This window comes from Colletotrichum costaricense, assembly GCF_030867565.1.
Source record: "Colletotrichum costaricense strain IMI 309622 chromosome Unknown Scaffold_1.1, whole genome shotgun sequence".
In the NCBI taxonomy this organism is placed as follows: Eukaryota; Fungi; Ascomycota; class Sordariomycetes; order Glomerellales; family Glomerellaceae; genus Colletotrichum; species Colletotrichum costaricense.
The window spans coordinates 707375-726173 of NW_026848230.1; the positions used below are offsets into that span (position 1 = coordinate 707375).

At 52.0% G+C, this 18799-nt stretch overlaps 6 protein-coding genes across 6 annotated transcripts; 4 read left to right on the forward strand and 2 right to left on the reverse strand.

The window, feature by feature from the left end:
- Positions 1-346: 346 nt before the first annotated feature.
- On the reverse strand, positions 347-1987 carry CCOS01_00265 (uncharacterized protein; the record flags this gene model as incomplete). The annotated part of the gene is made up of 2 exons (XM_060448462.1): positions 347-1028; positions 1602-1987. 2 exons carry the CDS (start codon positions 1985-1987, stop codon positions 347-349), a joined length of 1068 nt encoding a protein of 355 aa, XP_060319900.1.
- A 2773-nt stretch (positions 1988-4760) lies between these two features.
- CCOS01_00266 (uncharacterized protein) lies at positions 4761-6198 on the reverse strand (the record flags this gene model as incomplete). Its single annotated transcript, XM_060448463.1, has 5 exons — positions 4761-5265; positions 5328-5787; positions 5851-5887; positions 5941-5966; positions 6024-6198. The coding sequence occupies 5 exons, from the start codon at positions 6196-6198 to the stop codon at positions 4761-4763; spliced, it is 1203 nt and encodes a 400-aa protein (XP_060319901.1).
- A 2161-nt stretch (positions 6199-8359) lies between these two features.
- Positions 8360-10444, forward strand: CCOS01_00267 (uncharacterized protein; the record flags this gene model as incomplete). Its single annotated transcript, XM_060448464.1, has 3 exons — positions 8360-8456; positions 8528-8894; positions 8947-10444. 3 exons carry the CDS (start codon positions 8360-8362, stop codon positions 10442-10444), a joined length of 1962 nt encoding a protein of 653 aa, XP_060319902.1.
- Positions 10445-11611: 1167 nt separating this feature from the next.
- Positions 11612-12589, forward strand: CCOS01_00268 (metalloprotease MEP1; the record flags this gene model as incomplete). The annotated part of the gene is made up of 3 exons (XM_060448465.1): positions 11612-11836; positions 11890-12449; positions 12514-12589. The coding sequence occupies 3 exons, from the start codon at positions 11612-11614 to the stop codon at positions 12587-12589; spliced, it is 861 nt and encodes a 286-aa protein (XP_060319903.1).
- An 898-nt stretch (positions 12590-13487) lies between these two features.
- CCOS01_00269 (uncharacterized protein) lies at positions 13488-16941 on the forward strand (the record flags this gene model as incomplete). The annotated part of the gene is made up of 3 exons (XM_060448466.1): positions 13488-13676; positions 13740-14125; positions 14190-16941. 3 exons carry the CDS (start codon positions 13488-13490, stop codon positions 16939-16941), a joined length of 3327 nt encoding a protein of 1108 aa, XP_060319904.1.
- A 1103-nt stretch (positions 16942-18044) lies between these two features.
- Positions 18045-18611, forward strand: CCOS01_00270 (uncharacterized protein; the record flags this gene model as incomplete). The annotated part of the gene is made up of 2 exons (XM_060448467.1): positions 18045-18162; positions 18259-18611. The coding sequence occupies 2 exons, from the start codon at positions 18045-18047 to the stop codon at positions 18609-18611; spliced, it is 471 nt and encodes a 156-aa protein (XP_060319905.1).
- Between the last annotated feature and the right edge of the window lie 188 nt (positions 18612-18799).

Below are 18799 nucleotides of genomic sequence, written 5' to 3' on the forward strand. Positions count from 1 at the left end.
ATGCAGGGAGTTGAGGGTTTAATATTAGGAGGCATGGGCTAGTCTAGCCAGGTAATGAGAATTGCATCAATTAGCATACTCAGCGTATATGGCGTTATGGTTTATCAGTTATATATATACAAGCAATTTTCTTACGGATCCATTCGTCACAATTCAGCTTTGATCCACGTTCCATGGTCATGTTCTTCATTGATACGGCTGGAGACCTCGGGGTTTGGGCTCAGATGAGCAGAGCTTCTTGCAACTTCATGCTACCCTGCTACGCTTTCTATTGAACTGCCTTAGACTGTGGATCACTACTGGGAGTAACTTATTGTTCCTCGCCTACTCATACTATGTGTTGGCCTCACTGACCAGGCCTGTCCTCGTGGATGACATGGACGTCCGACCCATTGTATACTGCAACCGCCAGAACCTCCTGGTGACGATAGTCAGCCCACCCTTCGGTCCATACCATGGCATGCATTGGGGGGTGTGGGTCTTCAAATTGGTCAATGATCTGGCACTTCCAGGGCCTATCTGACTGTTCCAAGTGAATTTCTTGCGACATCATAGTGTGGATAATCGCCGCGTCAAGCTGTCTGAGCACTGGGAGGAAGTGAGGAGAAGCCTCAGGGGTCGGAGACTCCATCCACAGATCCTCAAAGTGCTCTAGATATCTCTGCTCCGCCCGTCTTCTTCGACTGTCCGGAAACCGTGAGACTGGAGGCGGGTACCAGTAAAGGATGAACTCGCACATCTTGGTGCCGTAGCGGATCTTATATACCATGTCCATTCTCTTCCTTTCCGGGTTTGACGGCCAGTGTTTGTTAAGTGCCATATATGGTGCTGCACTATCCGGCCATGTTGACAAGCCAAATGTTACCGATTCTATGATTGGGACCCGCCGATACTCATCTTGGGTAGGAGAGAACTGCACTTCTTCATAAGCAGGAGGGGGTGGATCGTCAGGCTGGCGGTGTTGAGGAGGACGGCGAGGAGTGTCATCATTCTCGTAGCCTAAGCCAGGGTAATTGGGTGGTCGTGCGCTCATTGTTCTTGTTGGGTTAGAAATGATTGATGCCCTTTCTTAGGGCCGCATGAGTGTGGTCATGAATTAATGCTTTATACTTGGTTTAGTTCATACCTCAGCAACTCGGTGTTGGTGAATCAAGGCAATACTGGGTCATTCAGTGCCAGTGGACAATTTCACTTCCTAGGAACTTAGCCTAGTTTCCATTCACGACATGCATATATCTCAGATAAAACAGGATTGTTTCAGGGTCTGATTAGATGAAAGTTTATTTCCATGTTGCTCTGCAAGATTCAAGCTACTTCAGGTAAGTTGGCATCGAGTGTAGCTGAATTAGACTCGCAATATAGATGATATACGGGCCATTTGACAGAGATTAGAAGGATTCATGAGACCGTACATGATTCTCCCAGTTGCTGGGCAAGTACAATCCAATTTCCAACGGAAGTGGCATTAGATATCAGCCTTGTCGCCAGATCAATTCGGACGATATCATTTCCGGTAAACGCAACTGGAGTTCCAGCCGGTACCGTTCTTGAAGCAATGTTAACCATCTGTTCTCTCCTCGGCTCATAAGCACCAGACTCACGAGTTATAACCATTTGTAACGGCGGTGTACTGCCAGTTGTACGCAATCTGGTCGCATGTATGTAGCATAAAGTTAGGCGTCTGCGTCACGTTGGCTGTCGTCGCGTTGCCAGGTGCTGTCAGGGCGGCCCAGAGTCCATCGATGCCGATAGTTGGAGGCCCAAATGCGTCGTCGTAGCTCGTGAGATTTTGAGAAACGATGGTCGCTAGCTCCGCCTTGCTAGAAACGCCAGGGGTTGAGAAGACGCTGAGCCATCGTCTTGTGATATCCCATGCTTCGTCTTCGCAGAGACACAATGCTATCTCTTTTCTAGGAGATAGAAATGACCCAGTGGTCACCGCTGCAAGAGCAGTGAGTAAAGTTGATACTGAAGCAAGAAGACGCATTGTGATCAGGATAGGTACTAGAATTACAGACACTAGTGGTGTAATTGATTTTCTCTCGAGGAGACCCGTCCTCTTAAATTTCCGACATCTTCCTTTCCACGTGGGACAGATTGTAGGCTTATTCCTAGAGCGGAAACGAAACCATCAAAACAATACCGCAGGAATGCGCAAATTCAGTAGCTTTCGGCTGGTCCCGCGAGAATATCAGTCGATACTGATTGAGAGGAATGTGGCGGTTGAACTTGCCTGCATCCGGAGGTCCTCGAGGCGCCACAACAGTAGACACCAGGCAAAGTTAACTTGACTGGCAGCCATTTTGCGTTTGCGGTTATTTAATACATATCTTGTACAACAAGGTAGTATGGAGTGAAAATTGAGAAAAAGAACCTAGAAACGTTCACCTAATCGGATAGGTAGCAATCGTGCCATCTGTTTGGTTCAAGTACGAGTGAGACATCTTCTGGCGTCTCGTATGATTCTGGGAGTTTCTATTTTATTTTCAGCCGCACGACAAGACATAACAGCGAATCATCATGTGGAGATTACTGCTCTAGAGACTGGAGACAACGGTGCTATTTTCTACGGACTATGATCACGTCTAAGCCTGCATGCAGAAGTACGTTTGAGGTCTGGATTGCTCAATGTCAAATTACTTTTGTATATTCGAGACTCATATGGGCATCAGCGAGACGGTCCTTGGAGTTGATCGTCGATGCTGATATGGGAAAGATCCGGCTGTAGAACGCTTTTGTATCGTAAAACATCGGCACATCATGGATGACACACCTATTTACCCATAGGTTTGTCTGCTTTACGGACCCCGTTTATCAGGAAGAGATTTTGGTTTTTTCTCTTCTGCTAAAGTATGACAAGTTGGAGAATGCAGAAATTCTCTATCTCGCTCGCGGGAAGGTAATTGGGGATCCATCAGCCAACGCGGCTACAGGCCCTTGAGTTCTATCAGTCAAGATCTCAATTGTGCGGGGATAGACTTTTCAGTTAGAAATCGATGGATAAAGCCCATGTATCCCGGGTCGCATAACCAAAGCTTCAGTTCGATGTCCTTGAGACGCTGATCAAGCCAAGCAAAGATCAACAAAAGCCTATTCGCTTCGCATTCTGATCTGCCCTGAGTCCTGTGCTTCTGGGCATCGCAAATGCAAAAGCCATTCAGCGGTCAAGTTCGAAGTCTCTGGACCGATCTCCACGAATCCGTGGGAAGGGAACAGAGGGAAAGATCAGCGGCCTTGGCCTGCATCCCAACCTTGCAAGTTGTACGGAAAATGGAGACTATCGATCCCCAACTGCAGGTTTGAATTTCGGCAGCTGCACACCGGAGCGGACTACGCATGCTGTTGTCTCTTTGGCTGGATGCTTGTGAGGCCCAATAGGCTTCCGGACGTTTGGTCGTGTTAGTACTGGCAGGTTTCAGCAGTCCACGCAACATTGAAACCGCGAGATGCGGGCGCCCGAAGCATCACGGTCAACCTGTCAAGTTTCCGCACGGAATAGTTCGTCTGAACAAGGTTAAAATTACCCTGGTCTCCGTCGACCCCGTCGTAGTATCCCTTCTTTCTCCAAAGCCCAATGGCACCGAGCGTCTGCCCACGTCGGCGCCCGCCCACCTGGGCAGCAGAAAATAGGTGGCCAGTCCGAAGAACATTCGGCAGGCAGGGGAGTTCCATTTCCCATAATCCCAGGATCTAGGTTCTCTGCACCGCTAGTCGTGTCAGACCACAGCGGGGCCGGCTCTTCTACGTAGTAGTGTCGGGGTCCTGGGCCCGTCGCGGGCTGTCATTGCCTGTCAAAATTGGCTAATTCCTTGGGCCGACACTTGACAAGGACCCTCTGTCCATGTCCATGTCAATCACTGCCAGAAGGAGTCTCACTTGCGGAATCTCCATCGCCTCATTTTCTCTGAGTTGGGCGGGATGGGGCCGAAAGCGCGTCTTTCTTGACGAGAAGAAAATCGCTCCATTGTGGGAAGGTGACTAGCCAGAGACTACGATTCAGGTGAAGACCTCTTTCTAAGAACTCCTCAAATCTCAGCCAGTGTGTGACAGTCTGGTTCTATCACGTCTTCTCTAGTGTTATTCAAACCTTCGTTGGAAACCCTTCTGCCGTGACCATGTAGCTCCTAGCCCTGCCTGCGGGCTAAGTGCTACCCAAATACACTCTGTAAGTTTTCATAAAATCGCTGACTGCACATAAGGGGATCGCAAAGGATGGAGACAACGCGTAGACCCTGTACCAATCCCTCCACTAAGCGTTCGAAGGCACCGACGCCAAGCCCGCATCATGTAGTTGAGTTTCGACCTAATAAGAAAAGCCAGGATGGGCAAGGGCACAACCACTGAGAAATCGAGAATTAGAGTTGTAGTCGGGAGGGAATGGAGTCGGACTCCGTACCTCTTTGGCAAGGGAGAACGAACTCATATCATGCACTCACGCACTATGATTCAGTCAGGTTTTTGCGGAGTAGACCGCCGAGAGATTCAGGTCCACTGATAGGCAAGATCACACGATCATCGATGGCGTCTTGAATCTCAGCAGATCAACAGTAAAGCAAAGTGAGATTATAGAAGGGTATCCAAGGTATTCAGTATAAACGTGCAAAAAATGGCAGCGAACTGCAGCCGTGCATGGTGCGGACTAGTAAATGGTTCCTTGCTCGCACCCGGCAGATCCAAAAAGTGGTATTATTGAAACCCTGGCGGGATGTCCCGCGATCCACAACGCCCAAGAACACCGATTAAAGTTTCAAGCACCGTCTTCAGAAAGCTGTCCCCTTCGTTGGTTTGTCGATCGTTTTGTACTCGCTTGAGTGTCGAGATTCCAAATCGTTTACGCTGGTGTTGGATTCGTACTGGACGTTGACGTTTGTGGTTCTGACGATTCCGTTGTATGTCATGATTTCCTCTTCAGAACCCGATGGAGAGACACTGCGTATTTCCGTGCAGTGCGCTCTTGAGCGCATCTCTTTGAGTGTAATATCGTTGCTCTCTTGCACCCCAGTTGGATTTCGCAATGAGCCGGTCGCGTATTTCCCGTAGTATCCTTTACCGGTCGTCTTCTTCGTCGTGCCGCCGAACAGCTTCGGCATCCATCGGCGGAATAGAGGGCGCAATGCAGGAATACAGGCACAGAAAATGGCTAGATTAACCTCAACGGTAGAGCTCACAAGGCCAATGTTGTGGAAGTGATCGGTTCCTGGAGGTGATGGGACGAAGAATAGCTTGTAGATCTGGATGACTCGGATGACAGCAACAACCGTTACTCTATTAATCCGAACGTAATCAGCTTTGACCAAGGGTTATTGTCACTTGAAATTATCACTTACACAAGACCCATAAGGAAAACCCCAATGACTGCCATTTTGGCCGCCAAGGGCATTTTGAGCCCGAGAAATATCCAAAAGGGCAAGGCGAGTACCAGAAGGTCCGAGACGATCGTGATACAAGATGCAATGACGTGAAACGAGTTGTCGACGCATTTTGTGCCTGGCTGGCCTCGCAGAGAAAAGTCCCAGTTGGCTTCCATAGGTAGGCATTGGAATAAGGCGGTAAAGAATACGGCGACTGCGTGGCATGCGTTGAAAATGTTGAGTCCGATGATAGCGGTTCGGACGCCTCGCTTTTGGCCTCCTAGTCGAAGAAGAAATACCAATACCGATGCTTTGACCAAAGCGAGCACTGGATTGTAGGCCATCTGTACCAAGAAGTTCCACCACAGCCCGGCCTTGTTATCGAAATCCTTGGGGACATTTACAGCTCTCCATCCGAAATAATTGAGTTTGACAACTGAGTTCCGGCAGTGTCAGCTTGCTGGCGGGGTGGTCATTTCTTAAACATAGTTCTACTTACACATGAACAGAGGAGGTGTCATTAAGACTGCAAAGAGCTGTTTAACCATTAGCTACATCTTCACCCAAAATCACCCCCTTATGTTCGTACCAAGGCTAAGCCACATAGCCAGTCATCTAAGAAATAGTCTATGGTAAGCTTCAAGCAACAACGAAGTTATGCTGACATCATACCTAGTCCCCATTGACGCGTGCTTATCCGACCGTATGCCCGCAGGCCAAAGGTGCAAATCGATAGAGCTGGAAAGAAGAAAATGATGATGATTGCAGTCTCCTGGAGTGGAGGTGTGGGTATCGTCAAAACATCGGGATGCGGCGGCGCGCCTCGAGGTAGTAGATGAAATGGCATCTCGGCCGGCCAGATCTTTGACGGGATCCGCTTCGGAAAGGTCGATTAGTTGCAAGAACGCGCAAAAGACTCGGACTAAAGTTTTGCGGCAGGCAGTCGGGACGGAGCGACTGGGACTAAGATCACCAGTGGAAGAGGAAATCCGGAGAAGAGGCAACAGGTCCCATCGCAGCCTTATGGGAATCGGGAAATCTTTTAATGTTCTATGCTCCGTACCGAAATCTTTTTGCTGCCCAAGACTTTCTCGTTTCGTGCGGATTAATAGCACCAAGACGAAATACGACCTTTCTCTATATTAGCCAACCAGCACCAAATGGCAGATCTCGACACACGGATCCGACAGCCTGCCGCCTAGAGGAGCTGAGCAAGTCAAAGTTTTCGGCTGACCCGCGGAAGGATCCCCTCTTCGGTCTCTCCCTTCATCATCTCTGATCAAGAGGGATCGCCCTTCCATTCCCCATATTCGCTTGTTATGCAGAGCGCCTCACTTCCCCGGGCCAATGAAGTATGCCAGCACATTCCAAGACACGCATTGTCTGGAGGGATCCGAAATCTGCAGTGGGCAGGGTTCAGAAAGTTACTCAGAGTGGTTTGAGATGAACAGAGGGCAGACAAAAGGGCCAAGTTCGACCAACCAGTTCCCAACCTGAACCAACAGAGTTTACAGGCAACAGAGAGGTGGTGACTAGAAATGCGTACGTCTACGGTTGGGGTGTGTATCTCTGCGAAGAACAGGAAAATGGATCCTAGCTGCGCCGAGCTTGACTAGCAGCCGTGGCGTTCCGTTGAAGAAGGCAGACGGGCGGCGCAGAAATCCTCCGAGTTCCCACCCGTTCGACTGCCTTGAGCGGCGCAGATTTTCCAAACGGCCGGTGGGCAGTATGGTCGCTCGGTGTGATCATTGTCGGGGTCCGGGAGACCAATTTGGGCTGCTCATACTTGTAGATCAAAGAAGTGTTCGAGTCGTTGTCAAAGGCGCACGGTTGCTGACGATATTACTCTGATCGGGTCTATCCCGAGAGTCTTGGTATCGATGAGGGGCCCTCAGTGCGTGATTTTGACTTCACAAGTGCATTCTAGAACGATAAGAAGCTCCAGAGCACTCGCTTCCAGGTTCAAAAAAACCTCCCTGCGTTGCCGACTTCTCTTTGACGTGGGTGTCAAAATAGGCGGCTTGGCAAAGTGGCAAGGGAATAAGCTAGTGCCCCTGAGATGATGCAGGACCGGCGGGACATTGTGCCCCGAGGAGGGGCCAGTAGGCAGCCAATGCCATTGAAGAATCTTTGGATTCCACTCCAACATTGAACTTTTCGGCTGCTACGTTGCAGTTGCGAGAGGAGCTCTGATAGTCTTGACGAGTTTGCAACTTTTGGAGTTGGAGTTGTGTGTAGTAAGGTAGTTTCATCTCATATCTAAACGAACCACAGACGTTGAAAAAAGGATGGCCTCCGCAAAATAAAGCCCAACTTCTACAGCGCGGCTCCAGGTAAGGCTATTGAACCAACCCGCAGCAAACTGCCGCGAGTGCCGTGAATATGCCGCTGTGTGTCGACGGAAACGGCGGTTTACTGCGTACTAGGAAGACGTTGGGGATGACTTGGGGGCTAGACAGTAATTAATTTCGCCCAAACCCTGGACTGCCAAGTCTTCGTATACAGGCATCCCTGCTAGGCCATTGCGAAGCCCCAAGGAAGCAGAAATCCCATTCTCCATCGGCTCGGCTGGGAGTGAGAAGCCACCCCTCGAGGATGATCATCCTGCTTTTTGGTCCTTCCAGGTGCCGCTTCTTTGATAGCAGCTCCTGGCGATGGGGTCTTCATTTTGCCTATACGGACATAAGATGCGCATCGGGTAGCCAAGGCCATGTTCCTCGTGGCGATAACGTGGATCCCGGCAACCTGGGAGGCATCATGCGGCTGATAACCAATAGCTTGCAAATGCTGCATGTAGCCACGTGTGGGGGGAGACTCGGGGGGGGGGGGGGAGAACTGACAGGACATGGAATGGCCCGAGGCCGTTGATGATCGTGGACGTATATATCTCCAGATGAGGAGCACGTCCATCGTGAACTCTTTTTCTTGTCCCTCTCCTCATCCCACTTGCATCCAACTTGCAAGGATCCTTAATCCTCTTCGACAAGCAGATTTCCCTTCTTGTCAAGATGCCTTCTCTCGGAAGAGCTCTGCTGCTCGCCGCGGCCATGCCGCTGGCCAACTTCGTCGGAGCCCAGAGGCTCGTCGTCGATGGTGAGACCATTGGTAAGCTGCCTCCTCCCCCAGAGTCACCCTCTGCCGATCTCATCAACATCCATACTGACCACGTTTCCCAGATGCCAACGAGGCCACTGTTGCCCCCGCCGCCGAGGAGTTCCCCGAGGCAGACATCCCCGAGGAGACCATCCAGTTGACTGATGCCGTGCTGGCCAACCTCACCCAGCTCGAGCTCAGCAACATTTCGCTCTTTACCTTCGCTGACGCGACAAATATCGAGAAGCGCACTGAGCCCAACAACAAGTGCAAGCTCTTCCCCGGCGACTTCTTCTACCCTTCCGAGCCCGTGTGGAAGGTCTTCAACCTCTTGACTGGCAACTCCCTCATCAAGACGGTTCCCCTCGGAGCTGCTTGCTACGCTGGTGAGCACTACGATGCCGAGAAGTGCCAGTACCTCCTCGACAATTGGACCAACTCCGACACTCAGTAAGTTACCTTGCCTTGACTGGTACCAGCACCTCAGACTAACATCCCAAAGCGATGAGGATCCTACTTCAGTCATGTCCCCTCTCTACCAGGGCTCTACTTGCCAGCCCCAGAACGCCGCCAACAACCGCACTTGCGAGATTGGTGGCTTCCCCCTCTACTCCGTCAAGGCTACCAACGTGGCCCAGATCCAGCTTGCCGTCAACTTTGCTCGCACCCTTAACCTGCGTCTCGTTGTCCGCAACACTGGTCACGATTTCTTGGGCAAGAACACCGGTGCCGGTTCTCTGTCCATCTGGACCCACAACCTGAAGGGTCTCAAGTTCATCAAGAACTACAAGTCTGCTGGTGGCTACGAGGGTCCTGCCTTCAAGCTCGGTGCCGGCGTCCAGGTCTCTGAGCTGTACGAGGCTGCCAACAAGGAGGGCTACACCGCCGTTGGCGGCGAGTGCCGCAGTGTCGGTGTCACCGGTGGCTACATTGCCGGTGGTGGTCACTCCCCCATGAGCCCCGTCGCCGGTCTTGGTTCCGACCAGGTCCTCAGCGTCGACATTGTCACCCCCGACGGTCGCCACATCACTGCTGATGACAAGACCAATAGCGAGCTCTTCTGGGCTGTCCGCGGTGGCGGTGGTGCCACCTGGGGTGTCGTCACCTCCATGACCGTCCGAGTCTACCCCAAGACCCAGTTTGCCGGTCTTACCTGGAGCCTCAACACTGCCGAGAAGAACATCTCTTCCACCGTCTTCTGGGCCGCCATGGAGGCTTACTGGCGCCGCTTCCCCGACTTCTCTGCCAAGAAGACCTACGGATACTCGACTCTCTTCCCCGCCGGTAACGGTGCCTACCTCTGGAGCATGCGCCCCTGGTTGGTCCCCGGCATGAACCTGACCGACTTCAAGGCCATGGTTGAGCCTCTCTTCACCGAGTGGGCTGCCCTCGGCTTCAGCGTCGAGCCCGAGTACTTTGAGCACGACAACTTTTACGCCACCTGGAAGAACCACTTCCCCATGGAGAGCGTCGGCACCGACACCGTCCGTACCGCTAACCGTCTCATTCCCAAGGCCAACTGGGAGGACCCCGCCCTCCTTAACGAGACTATCGCTACCCTCAAGGGAATTATCACCGAGGGCTCCGCGCTGATCCAGTACAACATCAACGCCGCTGCTCCCTCCGACGTCACCGCCAGCTCTGCCAACCCGGCCTGGCGTGAGGCTCTCATGTTTGCCATCATTGGTGGCGGCTGGAGCGCTACCGCTACCCAGGAGGAGATTAAGACCGCCAACGTCCGCATCACCCAGGACTGGATGGGCCGTCTTCGCAACATCACCCCCGGCGGTGGTGGCTACGGCAACGAGGGCGACGTCATGGAGCCCGACTTCGGCCAGGCCTTCTTCGGCTCCAACTACGCTAAGCTGTACGCTCTCAAGAAGAAGATTGACCCCTGGGGTGTTTTCTACGCCCCCACCGCCGTCGGCAGTGAGGACTGGTACATTGCCCGCCAGGAGGATTGGCTCACCAAGCAGACCGATCGCCTGTGCAAGAAGTAAATACAGCTTAATCTTAGTTGATGATGACGGACGTAGCAAGCACGGAGTTAAGGGGCCGGCTTTAGTGTATATACCTAAGTAGACTCATGTATAATCGCCTTCTCTTCACCTGTCTATATCGCTCGCACATCTATATTGAATAAGGGCATGTGTCCTGGCATGGACTGCTCATAGAAACATTTGTTATCTGACCTATATTCATTGGCATCTGAAGTCAGTACCTGTGAAAAGAGTTTTAAAGCCGATGCTAGTTGGTGTGACGTCTTGAACTATCCAGTGATGACAATTGCCCTCAAGCGTTGACGCTGGGCCAAAGATTCGTGTCATGGCTTCGGGTGGGGTGAAATGACAGTCGTCGAAGGCCTGAGAGGTGCCATGAACCTCTCTCGCTGTGAATCCTTGACCATAAGAAGTCCTCGTTTGGCCAGACACCCGATTCAGACTATCACAGCGCTATGAATATCCGGTGCCATTGCACGGCTTCATCGGTTCGTGTCCGGATCCGTTCCGGACCTCAAACCCCAGTGATCTCCATCTCCTCCGACATTGGCTACCTGTATGCAACAGGCGAGAGCGGCACGGTGAAAACGCGATCAAAAGAGGAAGCTCGGAAAGATTTAGTAAGAGGCCAAATTTAGACTTCAATTGAGTTTCCGCGGTGACAGGATTACCATGGTTGCAGCGCTCGACAGTGCTTTTGATCATTGGAACGCATGATTGAAAATTACACCATCAATTGCCGTTTCCCTTCTTGTCTGTCCCTCGACTGACCGTCGCCATCCCCAATTGCACGCACGAGACTCAATACGAGAGTTGATGCGGTTCTCATGCGCGTTGACTCGGGCGACGTTGCTCATTTCGGCAGTTCACTGGAGATCCTTGCTGTCCTGGGGATCCGAACGTTGCCCTGGCGGTGGAGTGGTCGACCTTTCTCGCGATTTAAGCTTGTCCGCCAAGCTTCCAAGGCCTCGTGTTCACGATGGACTCCTCCAGTGTTGGACATCTTGTCTTGGCCCGTTGCCGTCATTTCCCTCTTTTCTGGGAATACTCAATGTATAAGTAGATAAGGTAGGTAGCGATGACGGGCCTGGAGAATCGTGGAGATCTTCTTAGGGTGTCGCTCCTTCACACGATCCGCATCGCCAATTTCCACCGACTTTCGATACGATGATGCCGCGTGCCGCCGCAGCGCTGCTGCTTTCCTTTGGAGCATCGTCGGTTCTCGGGTCGCTCCGATGCTTCAACGATGACTTGGCCGCTATTGAGACGCCGACCATTGCGCTCCCAGCCTACGTCAAGCGTCAAGAGTCCAAGCCGGTCGACGTGTACTTTCACGTCACCAGCACCGTGGCCAACAAGGACAGAATCACCGACGCAGTTGTCGACGCCCAGGTAAGACCTGCTGACGCTCTCGCCAGAAGCAAATACTGACCGAATCCCAATAGTTTGAGGTCCTGCACTCAACCTATCTCAAGCACGGCTTCGAGCTGAACCTCGTCAACGTTTCGCGTATCGTAGATGACGTCCTCGGCAAGGGCTTCTACGAGGAATCCGGAATCGGCATCCCCGACTTTGAAGGCTACGTCGCCTGGCGCACCGCCACACGCCGTGGGGGCTACGATGCGCTTAACGTCTACTTCTTCTCCGATCTGGGCGTCAGCCTCGGCGGGCAGTGCGCGCTCGCGGGTGTCGTGCAGGAGGGCAGCCAGCAGTTCTATACTGATGGGTGCTGGGTCAACGGCGACTCCATGCCTGGCATGACACCCCGCAGCGGCAACGATACGACACCGCGGAAGGGGCATGTTGCAGTTCATGAGGTCGGGCACTGGTTTGGTCTGCTTCACACGTTCCATGGGCGTTTCTGTGAGGGGATTAATGATCAGGTTGCCGATACGCCTGCGCAAGCTGGTGGGAGCTCGGGGTGTCCTGTCGGAAGGGACTCTTGTCCTGATTCGCCTGGTTTGGATCCCATTCACAACTTTATGGATTACTCGGATGACACTTGGTGAGTGAACTTGCGGTGATTGAGCCTTTCCGATTGGAGTTGAAGATACTGACTGTTGATCTAGCACGACTGAGTTCACTCCTGGACAGGAAGAGCGTATGCACCAGCAGTTCGATGTATACAGGCGATGGCAGGGCTAGAATCCGGTGACATGATGGCGGGATGCTTCTATTACTGTAAGAATGGTCAATTTTCGCTTCTACCAGCTTTATGTGCCAACCGTATAATGATGGAATTCTGAGTATCGATGCTTTGATCAAGTGATTGAGTCCGGTGCATGGAGTCTTGTCTTCCATGATCGGTAATGCCACCTTCAAACTTCTCACTAGCGATCGGACTAAGAGAATCAAAACCCAGCTACAGATGGTCCTTCGTCGATTTTCGGTGAATGAATCAATTGTCAAGAGGTCTTCTCTCCCGGGCGAAAGGCGAAACGAGGCTTGCGCGGCCCCGGGCGCATCATCGGTCTACACCGACATCAACACGGCGCAAAGTAATGCTCAGTCCAAGCCAAACCAGTTGTGAGGAGAATTATAGGGCTGTAAATATTACAACCACTGCAATGCTCTGGCGCAGTGCATATTACATCCGCAGATTTATGGGTGTCGTGATGCCCTTGTCCTCCTTTTCAGCTTCGTTGCGACACCACAGCAGCAGTAGTTTGCGGTCGAAGGATGCTCCTCTGTCGCTGTTCGGGGGCCGCTTTCGTTTGGCTTACGAATTTCGTCACACCGATGCTTGACCGTATACTTATGCACCTTTGAGTCGGATGCGCCACGGTTGGTCCTGTGTGGCGCCTGAATTCGAAATCATTGGTTGGGTCTCATGAGGCAACTGATTGCCTTGCTTCAAGATCCCAGATTTTTGCCTGAAAATTTCAAGTCCTTTATCCACTAAGGATTGATGCTTCAATGTCCCACGCAAGGCAACTCATCGTCTGCTGCATGTTCTTTCGGCTCTTGCTTTTCCCGTGGTGATTCGCCCTGTCGGGGCGCTGAGGCAGAGTCGTAGGCATAATTTATTTTCCAGAGTCGCACAATGAAGGGGTCTCGGCATGCCGCTGGACCATTGATAATTTCGAAATCTCCCAGAAACTTGTTCTTGTTTCCTACTACTTGTCCTAGGTCCATCGAGTTAACTTACGTTTACCTCCCCGCCCCCAAGGTGAAAATGGATCCTCTATCCGTCACAGCCTCAGTGATCACCTTGATCGAGGCATCGGGTATCGTGAGTTGAATCAACAGTCTAAGCGTCCATAACCCGTGGGCTGACAAGATGGACTTCGAATAGCTCACAAAGTCTTTGCATGGCTTCATCCATGGCTTGAAGACAGTGGATGCTAGAGTCACTAAACTCTGCGAGGAGCTCAAGAACCTCACGGATCTGTTGGAGGCGGTAGAGAGAACCTTGAAAGAGTGTCGCTCCTTCGATCTTGCTCACGTCGAAGAAGATTTGTGGCAGCAGAGCAATATAGCTCTCGCTGATTGTCAAGCCACGCTGAACGACTTGAAGATGCTCATCGCGAAGGTCAAGAAGGCGGCTGGCTCTCGACCTTTTGGTTGGAAACTCCGAGCCATGTTCGATCTCACTCTTCATGGTAATGAAGTGGTGGCATTCCAAGAGAAGATCCATAAGTCAAACGGGGCCTTGCAGACGATATTGCACACAATCACTGTGTTGGTATAGCCTTTACTTTGTCGGCCTAACTCTTACTATTGCAAGGCCACTAACCCATCACAGTTCACTCACTCTCAAGAGCAATGCCTCACAGACTCTGATTATGGACGAACTCTCCAGATTGAGACTATCCATTGATCGAGCGTTGGAGATTTCTGCAAGGCCTTCAGGAGTCTTTACGCACACATTGGGTCATCAATCCGACGCAAGACTTTCTCGAAACTTGCAAGCTCTGGCGAAAGCTGCCAAGCACTTTCACTCGACAGCGAGTTCTACAGCTGGTACTTCTCGAGGAGACCGCAGCGACAAAACCTGGCAGCCCACATCGTCCGCTGCCATCAGCTTGTCGGGTAATTTCCCATCCTTCAAGCGTGAGAGAGTGGAAAGATTCATCAACGAGGGCCAACCTAGACCCTCACCGTCTGTTCCAGAAGTAGATTCTCTAGCTCGGAGCAAGTTACCTGCGATATCTCCTGCGTCATTACCTGTGGCTTGCCCTGCGGCTTCACCCACGGCTGAAAGTTGCACGTCCCCAGTCAAGAGTGATCCCCCGGACTCAGAGCACGGTAGTGACCACGATTACATTGGAGCTGACGACGACGATGATTATGAGGCTGCATTCAACAGAGACTACATCGTTTGTATTCGCCAGTTCGCGATCGATAATCTTAAGGCTCGCGATTTCACTAAAGCAGGTGAACTATTGAAGGAGGCTCTAGCACATTGCGCAAAAGCCACCCCGGAGAGTGAGGATTCATGCTTGAGTAGCTACATATCAATGCGTAGCCTCAACATCCAGTTGGCAATTTGCTACTTCTTCCAAGGAAACTGGAAGATGGCAGAACCTGTGGTCACAGATCTTGCTGCTTCAAAGTCTGGCAGAGACAGTGTGGTGTGCAACTTGTTACATGCTCTTGCGCTTGCGTATCTTTCAGAATACTCTTTTGACATTGCTGTCGACACATGCAAGCGAGCACTCAAAGGATATGAAAGACTGTCTAAGAGAAGCCAGACTGACATCAGTACCTTGGATCTGAACAATAGTCTGGGTCTGCTAGCTACGACATATGATATGACCGGAGACTATCTACGAGCAGCGGTTTTCAGACGCAGACTTTCACAGGGCTTCAAGTATCAGCACCCATCCAGCGTCGTAGAGTACTTTGACCATCACTCAGAGTTACTGACCGCAGTGTTGGGTCCATGCACCCTTGACCCTGCGTTCGTTGTTCTACCGGAATCCCCGATGGGTCAATTAAATGAGCAAGAGTCTGGCATATGCTTTACTTGGGGGCACGATATGCCCCAACCTCGATGGGATAGCCACGGGAACATCAGCCACCTGTCCTCGGATCTTCGACTCAGCATGATGAACCACCGGCGGCTGGAGGTTGACACAAGTAAAGAGCTGGTTGCGCAGACCATTGCCCATCCCACCGACATTGAAGACGACACGGCGGACGAGAGCTCGCCAACAGACACTGTCGCTACAACTTCCACAGCGGCAGAGTCTGCAGCTACCACACCCGATGCCTCTCCGGTTCAGGATCGACCCACGCGCGTGCTCAGCAATAACGGACTATCCAGGCCAATTCCTATAGAAGAGTCGGACTCAACCACTGATCCAGTGACTCTGCCATGCCATTCTTGCCAACATGTAACGCGAAACTCTCAGGCATCCACGAGTACGGGTCAGAAAGTCTCGGGTGCGATCAGACCCAAGCTTTCCATCAAGCTTCCAACAGCAAAGAATGCAGATAAATGGGCTTGGGTGAGAAGTCGAAGAACGCCATCCGCCGAGGAACCGCCTAGGCCGTCCAAGCTTCAAAGAAGGTTTGCTACCAGAGTGTCACCAGTCAAAAGTTCTGGAGTTGGAGAGTGGCTTGCGGCCGTGAAATGGTTTCGTGGTGGCCACAGTGAATCCTCTTCGCCAGTGGATCCTACGAAGGCGGTACCAGCCACACACAAATCAGTCACACATAAGCTATCCGGACCAGAAGGGAGATACCACGAGCTCAACGATAACGCTGTGTCGGAGCTCGAAAACACCTGTCTCCCTCCCGAACTTCATGGATGTGATTTCAAGTTACACGAAACTCATCGTTGCTCCTCCCTACCCGGGCCCGCGACAGATATCCCGTCACAGCCTCCACTAGGCCCGGCATACTACTCCGATTTACCGTCCCGTTCACCTGTTGCTGTCGAAAGCTTCCTAAATCAGAGACTCGAAGTCAATACTTTTCAGGAAATCTTGGAAGATAAAGTGCTGATTATGCCTCCAGGACATGCTCTGTTCATCAACAAGATACACGGGCATGGAAGAAGAGACCAGCGTGATCTCAAGACCCCTGAATCTTCATTGCAAGCAGATGAGCAATCTCTGCCGAGAGAACATCCAAAAATAGACCATCCACATCTGCATACAGGCACGATGGATCCTCCGAGGCTTGTGGGGTTCGAAGAGTACTATGATACACAACATCTCATCTACGGAAATCATGAAATGTCAGCTTGCGTATTGGCGAGACCAAATAATGCCACGAGAGCATCTATAGGGCCTCATGATACTGCAAGGGACGTTCAGCCTGTCAGCCATTCACCGCCAGATGGACCGTGGAAACTTGAGATAAGCCACATCAATAGAGGAGGCTATTCGACGGAAGAAGCGTCCGGGAGTCAGGTCGCTAGCGATTTGGCTGGCTTCCCTCAGCTTAGCTCTTTTCCCGATGATTCAGAGCCTCGGGACAAAGTGGGTTCATGGTTGAAAGCTCAAAGTTCCATCCCTTCTGGGAGTCAAATTGTCGATGAGTTCTAAAGCGCACTCGCAGGGGCTCCGGCTTCTTGTCAGGTACTAGGTACTCATCTTGACTACTATAAGGTACTTATGGAAGAAAACACGTGAATAGGGATATTCTCTCCAACGAGTAAAAGCAAGAAGTAGACATATAATTTCACTATCAATTCAAATATTCCTATAGAGCAGACTTACATGAGCGTGGCTACCGGCACGCACGTAGGCTTAGATCCACGAGCCCAGCTAGAGACCTTTCGCCCGGAGGACGCCGGGCCCCACCAGGCCGTTGCAGCCCGGCACGCCGCCTCCACTCTCATCGGAGATGGCCCCATATAGCGGCGGGATGACGTCGCAACCCGCAATCTCGATCTGGGCCAGTCTTTTCCCATTATCTTTATTTCTTTTCACCCACTTGGATACCACGTCCCATCCCACCATCTCCCTCCCGCTGGTCTCTCTCCCCACGTGCTCCATCACGAAACCAACCAGCTCGAAGAGTGTGAGGAGATGACTCTAGCTCACCCAAAGAGGCATTTTCCCACCACTCACTCCCCAAGGCGTAATCTGAAACCCAAAGCCAAAGAGAGAGCAGCTCGCTTGCGCTGAGTGGTCAAAGCTAGCCAGGAGGACTCCCCCCCCGCGTGGCGCATCTATCACACAACTTTTGATGTGGCTGCCAACTTCCAGGATTTTGTCATTGCGCTTGATGATGCCGCTGCGCAGGGGTCCTCGACGGGGGTCCTCCCCGGCTGCCTGACAGCACCTCGAAGCACGGCAGCCTATGGCATCGCGCCTCGACGCCTCCATCACGGACCCGTATGACGTACCCTTGGGCATCTTCAGCCACACGTACGCACATGCGTAGTAAAGTAAGAGAAGGGATGAGCGAGTGACGACTCTGATGATGAAAGTGTGTGCGAGAGAGCTGCTGGTGGTGCTGGTGCTTGGGCTCGGCTGGGCCTTTTGGATGGACGTATATCAGGCTGATGGCCCACGTCGTGTTTCCCATCCGTTTATGGTGTTCATCTCGTTGATCTTATTGCATACTTGATTGTACTTTCCATCATCATACAAACAGCCAATATTACCACATCTCTTAGTACTCTTCATCAGAATCCTTCATAATGGCAGAGTGGGCAAAACAAACATACAACACCCAGTACGAGAAGTGGGTTCCATGGCTCGAGGACGTCTACCTGAGATGGTTCACCAAGGACAACAAGGCCAGCTACGCGACTAAGGGTAAGCCACCAACGCCCTCACGAACCTCTCCCATCACACTAGTACCTGGGCTAGTGAGTAGCCGTTAAGAATCCGTGCTAACGTGTTCGTGTTCAGATACCCTCGACAAGAGCAAGGTCACTGGCGTCGAGCAAGTCGACACTCTCCAAGACGGCGTGCACAACCTCGCTGCCGGCCAGGTCGGCCAGGGCGGTCTCCTCCAGCCCGTTGGCGATATGGTCTCCAAGGAGGGTGTCAACCGCGCCGAGCGCCAAGGCAAGGATGACGAGGGCGGCTACGTGCCCACCGCTGTCCCCGGCTCGGGTGCGCTGAACCAGGCGGGCAGCGGTGTGGCCGAGGGCAGCAAGACCGTTGCTGGCAAGACCACTGAGGGCGTCAAGGGCGCTGGCGGCTTCGTCGGTGGCCTGTTTGGCGGTGGTGCTGGCAAGACCAAGCCTGAGCAGAAGTAAATACCTCATCAACAACAAATATCGACTCTGCGAGGCCGGAAGAGCTTGCACCTTGTTGGCAGCCTCTACACTTGCACTTGAACGGGGGAACGCAGCGTTTTGATGCTGTCCTTGGATTACTGGCGTTAGATTGCAACGGAATTTTGTCGATTAGCTCTGACCACAATACCCACATACGGTCTTTGAAT